This window comes from Dasypus novemcinctus, chromosome 5 (assembly GCF_030445035.2).
Source record: "Dasypus novemcinctus isolate mDasNov1 chromosome 5, mDasNov1.1.hap2, whole genome shotgun sequence".
Classification (NCBI taxonomy): Eukaryota; Metazoa; Chordata; class Mammalia; order Cingulata; family Dasypodidae; genus Dasypus; species Dasypus novemcinctus.
This window is the reverse complement of record NC_080677.1, coordinates 82,298,123-82,312,122: the sequence shown is the minus strand read 5'-3', so window position 1 is coordinate 82,312,122 and position 14,000 is coordinate 82,298,123. Positions and strand designations below refer to the sequence as shown.

Genomic DNA, 14,000 nt, shown 5'->3' with positions numbered 1-14,000 from the left:
ATTTTTATTTTTTCACAAATAAAAAAGTTACTACAGAAGAAAATAACAAGTTTAATGAAAAACCTCACTTAACCAATATATTAAATATTAAGTAAATACTTTAAAGCAACAATTAGAAATTTTTGGTTTTGAATAGAGATTCTAATAATTAGAACATTCTTGAATAATGTTACTACGTAATTAATTTTCTGCTTTGCCCAAAACATTTTTGTTTTGCCTTGTCATCTGCATACTTTTTGCAAAGCATAGTTAAATAGCTCCTTAGCTCATTGAGGATAATCTAGTTTCTTCTTGACCTTCTTATGGTCATCATTTTTTATTCTTCAGTCTTATATATCAGATGTCCTAGTCAAGTCTGAATGTCCCTTCACATTGCCTGTCACATCTTTCCACTCCTTTGCAGAGCTACTGCTATGACATTTTGCCATGGTTTTCATTATTTTTGAAGGCAATGGCGGCAACCTTCCTTTTGCTGTGTCTTACCCAGCCTATTCTCTCTATATATTGTTGTTTTATTAATTTTTCTAAAGCTCATATCTAATCGTGTTACTCCCCTGCTCAGATTTCTCTGCCTTGGATTTCTTCTACCTTATGGCCCCAATTTAACTTTCCCGATTTCTCTCTACTATATTCCACTCCTTCTAATGAGAACAATTTGCTGTTCCCAGAACAGCAACAGCTTTCTTTAGCAATGCTTTTGTTTATGCTGTTCTTGAATCTAACATAATCCCTTTTTAAAGACTATTAATTTTATAATCTATTAATAACATTACCCTTCTGTTACAGCATTTACCACAACCTTCTCTTATCAGTATTACCATGCTTTTTTAATACTTTGATTCTAGATTTTGAATTCTTGAAGGTAATGACTGCATATAATCTGCCAAATTATCTGCCAGAAATACTTTCTATATTGTAAGAACCCAAATTTAAATGAATTACAAAGCTTACTTGATCATAAAATGGAAAGTAATGTTGAAATTGCTTTGTGGAATTAAGCCCTACTAGGGGCCCGTTTTCTTAAAAGTTAACATTTTCACCTTTAAATCTAATCTCAGTCTAATCTCTGAGATTTTGTTATAATTTTATTTGGGGGATGAAAAAATAGACTACATACTTAAAAATTGACTTACTATTGGTGAGAAGTGCAGGACTACTATGAATGGAATTTTTATAAAAAGCATAACTATAAATAATTCACCTTTTATAATAGGGTTGAACATCTGCTAGTTAGTAATTGGTAGATTAACCCACTTAAGTTGACAAGCAAAACAATGAAGCAAATAAACATTTCCATACTTGTAAAGTCCATCTTCAATTAGTTTTTAAAATAATATTATTTCTGTTCTTTTGAAGAACTAACCCTATTAATCATGATATCTATGCTATTTGTAGCTTGTGGATGGAAAAATACAAAGTTATTAGAAGGATCCCATATCAAGTTTACCATTGCCTCTATTGCTTTTGCATTTTTAATCTTCATATCAGGATTTCCTGTTAGGAAAAGCTAGCAATTATGATTTTTTAAAAAGATTCCTTGAGATAAAGTGAAATTTTGACACATTGGAAGGTGAAGGCCATCATGAGGAAAATAAAAATAATTCACCATTTCATAGAAAAAATATTTAATAAAAAGTATATAAGCTTTTCATTCTCTTGTTTAAACTGAGGTCAGTATTTGCAAACATATGTGACTTGTTTTTAAAAGCTGAGTTTTTAGCACAAACATTTTGTGAATATCATATATTATTTAATACATTATAACATGCATTAGAAGTTGTCTAGTAAGTATAAATTTTCTTTGTAAATTAATGTATACACTTGGGTTTGCCTGAAAGATCATTACAAGTGGACAAAACTGCTTATTAATTGTCTGATCCAATGTTAAGCATAGATTTAGATAACTATTTAGAAAGCAATATTATATTTTCTATTTATTTCATATTTTGTTAGATTATTACAAAGGATGTGAAAGCAGTTTAGGTAAATATATTAGAAATCTCTATTTTTTTTAACCTGAGTTCTTTGGCATGCTTATAGACTTGATGATTAAAAATACTTAAAACACAAAGAAAAGGTTTTTTCTTAAAAGCGAAACTCTAAAAGTAGTCTAATTTTTATTAAGATTATAAAACAGTATGAAAGTTTTCAATTTTATGTTTGGGAATTAAAATTAATTATTTCAAAAATTTTGTATGTTGATATTAGGCAATCCTCTGTGCCAAATATATTTATTGAATTAAAGTTTTCATAAGATATTTATCCAGGAAGTCCTAATTTGTCTTCAGGGTTTGAAAAAATAAATTTTACTTGCTGTGCTACATTTTGTAAAATTGAAGCGTATCTTTGATTCCATAAAACTGTGGAAAATATATTACGAGGAACCTGGGGCTTTGCCAGGATTTGTCATTATGTTAACATTATTATCAGATATAAATCACTATTTAATTTGAAATGTCACCACAGTGAATTCAAGCTATTGCATGATGCTCACTTCCCCAAGGATTAAGATGTTCAGTAAACTAGATTAGGTGACAGAAAAGTGATAAATTTTTAAATTATTTTACATAATTTTTCCTATAAAAATGAGTTGCTACTTCGTACAGTTAAATCCACTGTTAAAAAATAGAATAAAATATTGTCAACCAGTTATAAGGCAGCAAGTATTTACCTATTTTGAGTTAACTTATTGCTAATTTTCTGACAGTGATATTGACATTCCTTGATAGTTTGTTAGATTATAACAATTGGAATAAATATATTTTTGATATGAGATTCCCAATCCTGAAAATTTGTAGTTAGTTTTAGTAATTTCATACTTTCCCAACATGAGTAGGGGATTGGAGAGAAATGCTTGAAATTAAATTAATTGGAACAGACTAGAAAAAGTGACAAGATTTATTGTTACTTTGATGATTTTCAGAGGGGAAATAGAAGTACTGTATTTTGAAACACTTAGGAGATATGATAGTGCAGGAACATTTTGTAACTTGTATTACTCTAAAGTTGCTATATATCTAAAATTAAGAACAGCTGGCTTTGTTAGACTTTATTACAATGGTATAAAGTCTTTTTTGTTTTGTTTTCTTCCTGGTATTCAGACTTGGATAGATACCTTCCAATATATAAAAAGGCTGAATTGAATAAAGTTAGGAAATCAGTTGATTTTAATGCACTGATTCTTACAAGTATCATTCAAGTGAAGAAGGAGGAAAGAGACTTACTTGCTTTAGTTTTCTTCCTTCTCTTTATTGTTGGTTCATTTATATATTATAGGCATAATGCCCTTGATTTTAGAAAATCAGACTTTTAAATTATGACAAATAAGCTTGAATTTCAAATATTCCCTATCTAACTGTATATATACAGGGTTGTTTGTGTTTTGGTACTAGAATTTTGAATGTGATAAATCCTATGATTTTTTACATTCAAGAAAAAAAGTAAAGTTTCATACATATTTCATTTCTTTGATGCATCAAATATACAGGGAAACACAATGTAGTGGTACAAGAAATTCTGGATTGCTTTGATTGTTTTGAACCCTTAATTTTGGTTTTATATTAAAATGCTATTCCAGTTGTCATCATATATATATTTATATATATATGTGTGTACCTTTAGTTGTGGCTTATAAACAATGTACTTTATTTTAAAAATCAAGGATACCTGTGTCAGTTACATTTTAGAGTTGTACACTGTTTTAAGGCTATATATTTATTCTTTAGAAAATATGACTACATGAATGTCTTTTGTGGACATATTATTGACAGAATATACACATGGTATTACTTCAACAAACTACCATGCAACAAATACATTAAATAATGAAGAAATTGTATATATGATCTAATCTAATTGACATTTACATTGAAATTTACAACAAAACCAATACTTAAAATATTTTTTTTCGTATATTTGGCAGTAATTTTGTTTTTTTACAATTTAAATTTGAATGCTTTTGAATGTAGGTTTGGTGAAACTTAGACTTTTCCTTAGTCTGTGACAACCTGAGGTACTAAACATTTCTGTCTGATTTCACTATCTTCAAAGGTAAGTTTTTTGTTCCTTTTAGGATCTATCCATGAGTTGTGTATTACAGCATTGTTAGGCATGGGATCTGCTTCCACTATGGAAACAACTCGCTTTTTCATTTTACTTTTCAAGACTTTTTGAAATTTTTGTCTAGTGAATGCATATAATAAAGGGTGAAATATAGTTGTTCCATAAGCCATGACTAGAAAACACAATCTTAATTTTACCAAAAGGTCACTTGGGCCTAAACATAAAATGGTAGTATTTAAAACAGAAATTGGTGTCCAGCAGAGAAGAAATGTAGAAATAATCAGTAAAGACATTCTGAATACTCTTTTTTGCCTTTCTCTTCGTTCACGGTGTCGTTTCACAGCTCGCCGGAGGGCAATTATTACAGACACTGAAGTTCTTACACCAAAGACTACATTTCTTCCACCACTGCTTTGTGACATGTCTGTAGTCTCATGTTGTGTGGTTAGAGAAATTGTCTTTTTCTTTCTTGCTTTCTTCTTCTGCCCTGTTGAAAATCTTGTGCCTATTCGAATATTAAGAGCCTGAAGTATTTTGGTGTATGTAATTAACATTACTATGACAGTGAAAAAAAATATTGGGATCTGTACTAGCAGATGATAGTACATTCCCAGTTCAGTGTAATATTCATTTGTACTGACACACAAAAGTGTCTTGTTTTCCCAGGTATTTCCACTTTGAAGACTGAAAAAATTTACCTCAATAAAGGGAATCAGGAAAGAGAAAAATGAAAAAATCCATATGGATATCATTAACATTACAGCTCTGCCCATAGTCAGAATTCGGTTTGCAGGTTTTACAGAGATGTCGTATCTGTCCAAAGTGATAGCAAAAACGTTGATTGCTGTTGAGACACTTGCAAAAGATACACAAGCCTCATGGAAACAACAGATGAGAGCAGTGTTATTCTCCAGCGAAAGCAGAAGGATAACAATTGTTAGAGGAATACATCCCACGCAAATTATTACATCTAGTACATGAAGATTCATTGTAATAATGTTACTGACAGAGTTGATTAAGTTGGATTTCATGCAGTAAAGTACCAATACGGTGAGGTTGCTGCCAAGTCCCAACACAATTTCTAACATAAGAAATCCAGTGAGAGTCACTTGAAAGCTTAATGGATATGATAGTGGTTGGTACATATTGGTGTTGATGTCATCAATGTCATCTCGCACTGTAATGTTAGATTCAGACTGCATGTTGACTTCCAGAATGAGAGAAAAGCACATTCTTTTGCAGCAGTTGCTTTTTTCCCTAGAAAGTGAAATAGAATAAACTATTTGATATTTGACAATTTAAATAACTTGTATAAAAGGTTATCTTTGTGAAAAAAAGTCTTTTAATTGCGTACTTAGTTTGATTTTTAAGTTTGTAAGCTATTAATGGAAAATATAAAATTAAGAAACATATAAGTTGTATTGTTTTGATGCCAAAGGAAATTAGATTCTGCCTTTGAAGAAAGACCTGTATGTGGATTGTTCCCATATAATGCAAAATTATTTAATATACTAAAAAAGGTTTTCCTCATTTGGATTTTTCAAGCATATTATTTGAGGCAAAATATATTTTTCCATAAAAACTACCCATATGCAAAATTAATTTTGACCCAAGTGTGTTTAAATTTTTCATTTTAAAATGTGACTAAGTGGGGAATAAATACTCTTTTAATATGTTCTAGCATAATTAGTATAGGTGTCGTCATTTTCATGAGCTTTCAAAAAACAGGATGAGTGTTCCTATAAAATGGTAAATGATGCAGAGCATCAGTTTGCTTTAAACTGTTTTGTTCATGTTCTTATTTGAAATTCATATTCAGAAGTCAACAGTATAGTGTGCTTAGAGGGTATGTGGAGTTATTTCCCACAGAAATAGAAAAATGATAAGTATTTCACATATGACAGTGAAAATGCTCGCTGAACTTCATAATTTGCAAACTTATAAAAATTGGAAGGACAAAGAAATTATATTAGAGTAAAAATAAGCTACAAAGCTTTATAAAAGGGTACTAATCAGGCCTATAAAAGATTTATTTTGTGAGCACACCCTCTTTCATTTTGTGGAAGGAGGAAATTAAAATTTAATACCATTTTGAGAAACAGTCAACTTTGTAGTGGTTTAAAAGAATATATCAATTGGTTTTATTTGTTTAAACAGTGTTTTTAAAGTGAAATTCTAGGGAAAAGGAGAATCTAAAGCCCATTTTTTGAGCAAGCCTAATTTACACATTACCTGTGAAACCTTTTGTATAATTCACCCAGTGTAAAATTTCTAATTAAAAAAATTAAAAAACCAAACTTTTTTTCCTAATTCATGCAAATCTATATTTAAATAAATCAGGGTTGAAAGTAATTTGTGAAAATATGTCTGGTTTTCTAGGTTAAAATCTCAGTAGTCAGTATATTCAGTTTAAAATATGAAATCAATAGTATTTTGACTGTAAAATCAAACTCAAATATAAATCATGAAAGCTAATTTTCAAAATTCATCTTAACCTTTCACTTGATGTAACCTTTGATGAATTTTAGAATACAGTATTTATGTATGTTATTGGGAGATAATATTTCAGAAGTACAAATAACATCTTTTGAGCGTGAGATAAAGCATCACTAAAGGCATGTATAGTCAAGTGATGGTCTTAGTTAAAACTGATATTCATAAATATAGAAAATTTTAAGTATGCCAAATTTTGTGAACTGACAGATTAAACATCAGTTCTTTGTAACATCAGTTAGATTTACAATTAACTAGAGCAGAAATGTCAGATGATAATTAAGAAAAATGCATAGCCTTTAGAGCAAGGCTTTTTTCTTTTGTAAATTTAAACAGTGTGATGAGGTGCATGCATTTTCTGACCTACCTGTTTGCTGTTGCCTTATGGGCCTTTTGGCTCACTATGGTAGTTTTTCACAAATTGATACATGATGTCACTGACAGATATTTGACATGAATTTTCACCTGGCAACAGTGAAGTAGCTGTGTTTTATTTCATGTCTTGTAGAATTCTTTTGTTTTCTCTCCAATACTTCGACTGCATGAATTGTGAGATTTAGTTGGCTGAAGCATTTCTAAAGACTAGTACACGAACTTTTGTTTGTTTTGCTTTAAAAAGTCGTGATCAAGAGAAAACTTCCTCAAATGGTAGTTTTGTTTCCCTTTGAGGGAATATATCATAGTGTCTCTTTATTTTCCAAGATACGTGAAAACAAAAAAGGATACATAAGGTTTCTAGTTTCGAAAATATATTTAGCCATTCTTTTGTTACTACTGTAAATCTGTTTCTATAGCTGTCCTCATTACTTTGAAATGATTTCTTGATCATGTAACTTGCTTTATATTATAAATCCAGTTCATGTTCTTTTGATAAAAACCATCTGCTATTTAATTTGGTTTGTTTTCATTAGAAGGGGATACATAATTGGTTATAAACCTCCGAGATGAAAAAATCCATTAGTCATATCAATTGATATGAATATCTGAATATTTAGTGAGGAAAACACTTGCTAATGTTTCATTTAGCTTGCTGGTAAAGTATGTACATTCTCCATTTGGAATTTCACATTTCATTATTTCTTCAAAAATCAGCTTCTACAATTCTGATATGTTAAAGTATAAATTCTCTCTTCAGAAATGCTCCCATTTTGTTTTCAGGCTTTTGCAGTTGTATCATTTTTCTTTTTGTGGCTATTTTATCTAGCATCTTTTTAGGATGCTGTTGGTTTGTTATATTCCAACAATAATGTAGACTATTCCCTGGTTTTAACTCCTTGATGTCTTAAAATCATGTGTTACAAGAATATCCTGCAGTTCATGGCTGAGACAGCTATGATGATGCTCAGTCAGTTGCATTCTTCATATTTATATTGTCAGTTGTAAATACTGAGTTAGCTGCTTTGGGTCCTTGTAAAAAAGGAAGAAAAAAAAAGGTTAAGAAGCAGGGTTTCTGATAATTTCCTGTTGAAAGTTGTTTTAGTTTAGTTTATTTTGCAACACATAGTATTATTAAAATAAGCAAGCATTATTATTAAAGCTAGAACCATAAGCATAAAATTAAAGATTTCTTTAAATAACATATTCCCTTCCCCTAACGAGGATTGTATATGTGATTTAACAACAGAATTAACATTACAACTATAACGATGGGAGAAAAGCTGTATTTTTTGACTAATTTCTGCTCTCATTTTAGAACCTTAACCTGTATTTTCAGAAATTATGAGCAATTAGTATATACTAAACATACTGCCATTCCCTTGTGTCTTTATAATAAACATTTCCTGCTGTAAGCTCTTGCTTAATTATTAGCACATGGTTTGAATTTTATTTGAGTAAAACAAATTCCACGATAAATCTCCATTGATGAATTTTCCATTTAATTGAAATGTAAAAGGTAATGCAAAAATGTAACTGAATGTTGGATCATTGTTAATGGATATACTCAATAATAAACTTATCCTAAAACTAAGTAATAAAGTAATAAGTAAATAGTAAATCTGGTTCTTTAAAGAAATATATTTTTGAACACTTAAGAAACATTAAGAATATTTAGAATGCCTGAAGTGACTTAAAAGCTAATGTCTTCATGATGAATTAACGAGTGTCCTTTGTATTTAACAATGCATCCTAAAAAATTACATTTAAAGCATAGCATGTCTTAAATAGATCTAAAAAAAAGCCATGTTTAACAATAAGAAGAATTAAAGAAACTTAAAATCTAAGATGAAATTTTTCAAAGTAATTTTACCCCACTATGCCTGTTCAAAAGCAGTTGTATACTATAAAAAGGAGCACATCTTACCTCTGCTAAAGATTTGATAAATTCTTGCTGTAGTTGAAGCATTTCCAGTTTTGATTGATTCATTTTGTTCACTTGTTAGTAGAGGACTGGGCGAGGAGGGTCATGCACATCTCTTCAAAAATGACCTTAATGAAAATGTGTCTGTACTGTGCCATTGTTTCAGCAGTACTGCTAATGTATGGAACATGTAGTGCTGCTTAGAGGCTGATGCAGTCTCTCACTCTTCCTACTGTGAAATCAATAAGCGTCTGAAAATACGTAATGAAAGTAATTTAACATACTGAAGGCTTCTTGTCTCTAGAGACAACATTTAGATCAGTCTTTCTAAAAAGGAATGGCACTGCTTTTCAGAGGAAAAGCCTGTTCTGGGCAGCTTTTGCAGAATGACAGCCTACCTTGTCGCTTCTCTCCACTGCAGAGAGATGCAGTGCATTCACTAATTTTGATTGGTCAGTTGTATTGGGCTTAAACTGTGCTTCATATGTATAGCAGGGATTCCCCCCCCCCCCACTGTTTTATATAAGGATGCTTTATAAAAAGGCTAAATTTATAAGTAGTATGTTGTTCTTAAATAGAATATGCATAATTTGTCCTTTTAAAATGTGTATTCTATCCTGGTTTGTTGTACACTTATGCCAAATATTTAAAAATGCAGGAAAGGTAGGGGGTTGCAAGAAAGAATTATTTAGTAGAAAGTATATAATCTTTTCAAGGCTAGAATAATTGCACTAGAGAATATTTTAGTCATATATATATGTTTTTGGTTGAGATGCTTTGTTCTACTAGAAAACCACTGCATCTTCACTATGAACCACATTGAATTTCAACTAGTTTGTTTGTATTCAAGTCATCTTCTCTGTGTATTCCCAATTGTTGTGAACATCTCAAGGTACAAAACATTGTTATGACTTCAGTGTTCATCCATTTGGGTATTCATATATTCATTTATTCAGAATATTAAATTGATCTAAGGTGATGATACCATAAAATACGTATTTTGAAATTGCAGTGCTTCTAGGATAGCCTCAGTGTATAAAGCTTTAATCGTTTATGATACTTTAGAAATTACTGCGCTGTTTTCATCTTTGGTAACCCTTTAATTCGGTAGGTATATACTGATCATTTGCCATTATATTTTGTTTCAACAGGCTTTTAAAATTTTTGACCTGAACATATTTCTTAGTGGATTGCTATTCCTTAAATATTATATGTAGCCATATGTTAATGTTATTGATAAATATATATGGTAAAAGAAAAAATAAGTTAGTTATAGGCCTTCTTAGAGTAAAGCTAAATCATTTTAATATAGGTTTCTAAAAGAATGAAAATAACGGTGCATGTAATGCACTTAAGAAATAAATTTAAAATGGAGTTCATTTAACTTTGATTACCTATAAAATAGTTTTTTAATCTCAATAGTAAGGAGAATATTTTTAAACTTGAATTTATAAAGTGACTAGAGGGTATATATGTTGACAAAATAGAAGATATACTGCAAATGATTGATTTATTAGAATAGTAATCGTTACCTAAAACCAGTATTTTAGGAATATTCATGATCGTTTTTTAAAATATTGTATACTAAGCTTTGTATTTGCAGTTGGAATTATTCTTTTATAATTCTGAAAAGCAGTATGCATTTTTGTTTTCTCCCACTGGTTGTATTTAAGCCTCATAGAGGAATAGCTAAATAGTATATCATTCTTATATTTCTATAGAAGTTGAGAATTATGTGATAGAAAATTTTGTTTGAATTTCTAAAATTTTATGCACAGCTTTGGGTGGCAAGGCATTGGTAGTGCTAAAAATGAGAAAGTTGTTTTGCTATTATTCATGCATTTTGAAATTTGGGAAAAAGAATCTTGTTAGAAAGCCAGCCATATTGAAAGCTTGCATGCACACATGCATGCACACCGCATACAATGCTATTTTAAGCATAAGACTAGCACCAGAGAATAGGTAATAGCATGAGTTGCGAGTTGGATTGGGAAATTTGTAGTGGGGAGGAGAATTTTTTTTAACGTAGTGGAATATATAGTGCTTTTCTGCTGAAGAGCCCAGGTATTTGTTTATATTTATTGTCAAAATATCTCTCTGAAGTAGAGGAAACCTAGGCACAGAGTTTGTTGACATGAGAAAGTCAAAGTAAGTTAGAGCAGAGCCTGTGTTGCAAATTCTAAGCAGATGGTTGGCTCTCTCTTTGGAAAATCACAAAAGTACTTGGGACTCAGGATTGGATGTTCTGGGTTCCATCCTTATTATCAGTGTGACTTTTGGCAAGTCATTCATTTTCTGGGTCAGAGTATAGCTTTGATTCTTTTTGTTGCAATATATACCTGTGCTCTTTAAAAAATTTTTTTTTTTTTACTTTTGTGAGACAAGTGTGTTCAAATTATGTTCAGGTTAGTTTGAAAGGCATGATATTAGGTCTCGAGAGAAATAATGGTCTAAGAAAAGCTTAGGTCTGGACATTGCTCTGTATTGCCAATACAAATGATTGTGGTTAAAATACTCAAGATATCACAAACAATAGTTATTATTGCATACAATGCTTAGTGTAATTTTATTACTTTTTAAAAACTAGGAAACTCTTGTTTCTTAGAAGAGTAGTCCTAACTTTCCCTGTTTTTAAGAAATATGCCATGGTGGCTGCTGGGGGTAGGGAGTGGGAGGAAGAGATGAGATGTGGAGGTGTTTTCGGGACTTGGAGTTGTCCTGGGTGGTGCTGCAGGGACAGTTACCGGACATTGTATATCCTCCCATGGCCCACTGGGTGGACTGTGGGAGAGTTTGGGCTATGATGTGGACCATTGACCATGAGGTGCAGCGGTGCTCAGAGATGTATCCACCAAATGCAATGAATGTCTCATGATGATGGAGGAGATTGTTATGGGGGGAGGAGTGGGGTGAGGGGGGTGGGGGGTATATGTGGACCTCATATTTTTTTTAATGTAATATTTTTTAAAAAAAGGGTGTGGATGCAAAGTACCAGAAAAAAAAAAAAAGAAATATGCAAATACGTAAACCATTAGATTGATATTATTTTCTTGAAAAAGTTAATATCAATCTACATGTTATAATTTACAAAGATTCTGGCTTCCACGTTAATACAGATTTTCACACCTGTGTATTTAATACATTTTGTATTCATATAGGATACCAATTTTGAAAAATGCCACAATTGGTGATTTTACACCAAAATTTATGTGTTATAAAATATCTTTCCCAGTAATAACTAAGCAAGAAATATTATCCTAACCCCCACAAGGAGCTTCATTAAAATCTTTTTCATGTGGTACAGCTGTAGCTCACTGGTTGAACACATGCTTTACATGTGTGAGGTACCAGGTTCAATCCCTGATACCTCCTAAAAAAAAGGAAAAAAAATATATATATATGTATTTGATTATGGGTTTGTTTTAATTCCTAAAATTATGGGGACTCTTTGATTTTTATTTTTACACATTTACCTCCCTAAAGTTTGGGAACTGTGACTATAAGAGAGTAATTTATTGGTCACATTTATAGTGCACTGTTCATATTAAATCATTCTTACCCAGTTTGTGGCTAGTTCCAATGTGCATTTTTGATGATTCTCTTATGTATTTAAGTAAAGGATAAACCTTGTAAAATATTGGAATGATCCACAATTCAAAGTGCTTTGGAACTCTTTGCAAAGTATATATGCAAAAGCAGTGAACTAATTGCTTAAAATAGCTTTTTAAATTATATTGCTTTATGGGTGCTTTTTGTTAAATACTTAGTTAACTCTCAACTTTCTCTGATACTGGAATCCAGAGAAGAAAGGATTTTTGCAGTTTAAAACCAATTCAGGAATTTCAGTTGGCTCCTCAACTTTAAATTACTTTCACAACAAATGTTCTGCCCAGAAAATAGAAATGGACCATCTGCTGAAAGCTCCATCAAGTGGGGTGTAGCCAGTGTAGTAGATCATCAACAACATTGTGATTCATATCTATGAAAGAATAATTGAAAGCTGATTATAACTGGATAGAGTGCATGCACCAGGATTACATCTCTTTACAGAGATAATTCCACAAAGCATTCCTTGCCATATTTCCCTACCTTTCCCTAAGTTGGGCATTTAAAAGTTTTCACTTTTATTTTTTATACTGTGTATTTGTAAGTCATTTGCCAGCATCAAATACATCATTAAAATAATCATAATCAGTACCTGACATTTATTTCCTTCTTCTCATCTGCATCTAGATTTTGGACCCTGCAGCTGTTACTACAGTATAACTTCCTTCTGTTGTCTTGCTGTTGACAATTTTTCTTTGGGGCATTTTTCAAATTATTTCCCCCACATTTTCTGACTTACTAATTTGACTGCCTTATATCCTTCTTTACCTCATTTAATACTCTTACTGTTATTGACTTTTTCTTTTTGATTTAATCATTGCTTGTTTTAAACATTGGCTTCTCTATCTTTTCTGTTGCTTTTTTCTTTACATAATTTTCCTACTTTAAGTTACTGTACAGAATTAAAGTCATTTCTGAGTCCCGAGGCCAATTCAATTGATCACCTATATTATATATTTAACAAAGCTATGCAGAGTCCCTTCTTCCGACCTGTTTAGGAGTTCTGTGCTTTTGGGACAAACAGTTGAATGGCGTCTTGTGATCTAGTGGTCTGTTATTGAAACTTTGGATACAGTGATGCCTTTGTAAGAAGGCTGCCATTCTTTATGTGTATAGCTAGAGAATGGTAAAATTTCTCTATAAATTGTACTCCCACTATCGACTCAGTACCTACCATTTTACTACTTGGAGTGTTCATTTAGCAAAATTGATGCATTTTCAGAGGTTACTAATGATAGGTAAAGGTTATGCTTATTGCAATTTATATTCAGTTATTGCTACCTTCTGATGCACATTTAGGGATTTAAATGGATAGATTAGCAAAAACTAGAACTATAATCTAGGATTTATAAATTAAACAATTCAAGAATGTAAACTCATTTAATATGAGATTTAACTACAAGAAAAGTGGTTCAGAATAAGTAGATATCAGACACCAGAACATGTTAGGAAAAAAAGGTTAACACCAAAAAGAAAGATGAACCAGAGGTTCATATATTTTCATTTCTTGTGGGAAAATACAAGTGGAATTGCTAGGTCT

The 14,000-nt window shown here is 31.1% G+C and overlaps 2 protein-coding genes across 2 annotated transcripts in view; one reads left to right on the top strand and one right to left on the bottom strand.

Moving 5' to 3' along the window:
* The window catches only part of COG5 (component of oligomeric golgi complex 5), a 488,722-nt gene that overhangs the window by 192,797 nt on the left and 281,925 nt on the right, over positions 1-14,000 (top strand). The gene's annotated exons all lie outside the window — the stretch shown is intronic.
* On the bottom strand, positions 1,609-9,295 carry GPR22 (G protein-coupled receptor 22). Its single transcript, XM_023588966.2, has 3 exons — positions 8,858-9,295; positions 6,923-7,962; positions 1,609-5,319 (listed from the first exon to the last, which is right to left on the bottom strand). The coding sequence occupies exon 3, from the start codon at positions 5,292-5,294 to the stop codon at positions 3,993-3,995; it is 1,302 nt and encodes a 433-aa protein (XP_023444734.2). The 5' UTR covers positions 5,295-5,319; positions 6,923-7,962; positions 8,858-9,295; the 3' UTR covers positions 1,609-3,992.

Coding starts and splice junctions, on each gene's coding strand:
- GPR22 (XM_023588966.2), bottom strand. CDS start 5,294: ATGTGCTTTTCTCTCATTCTGGAAGTCAACATGCAGTCTGAATCTAAC.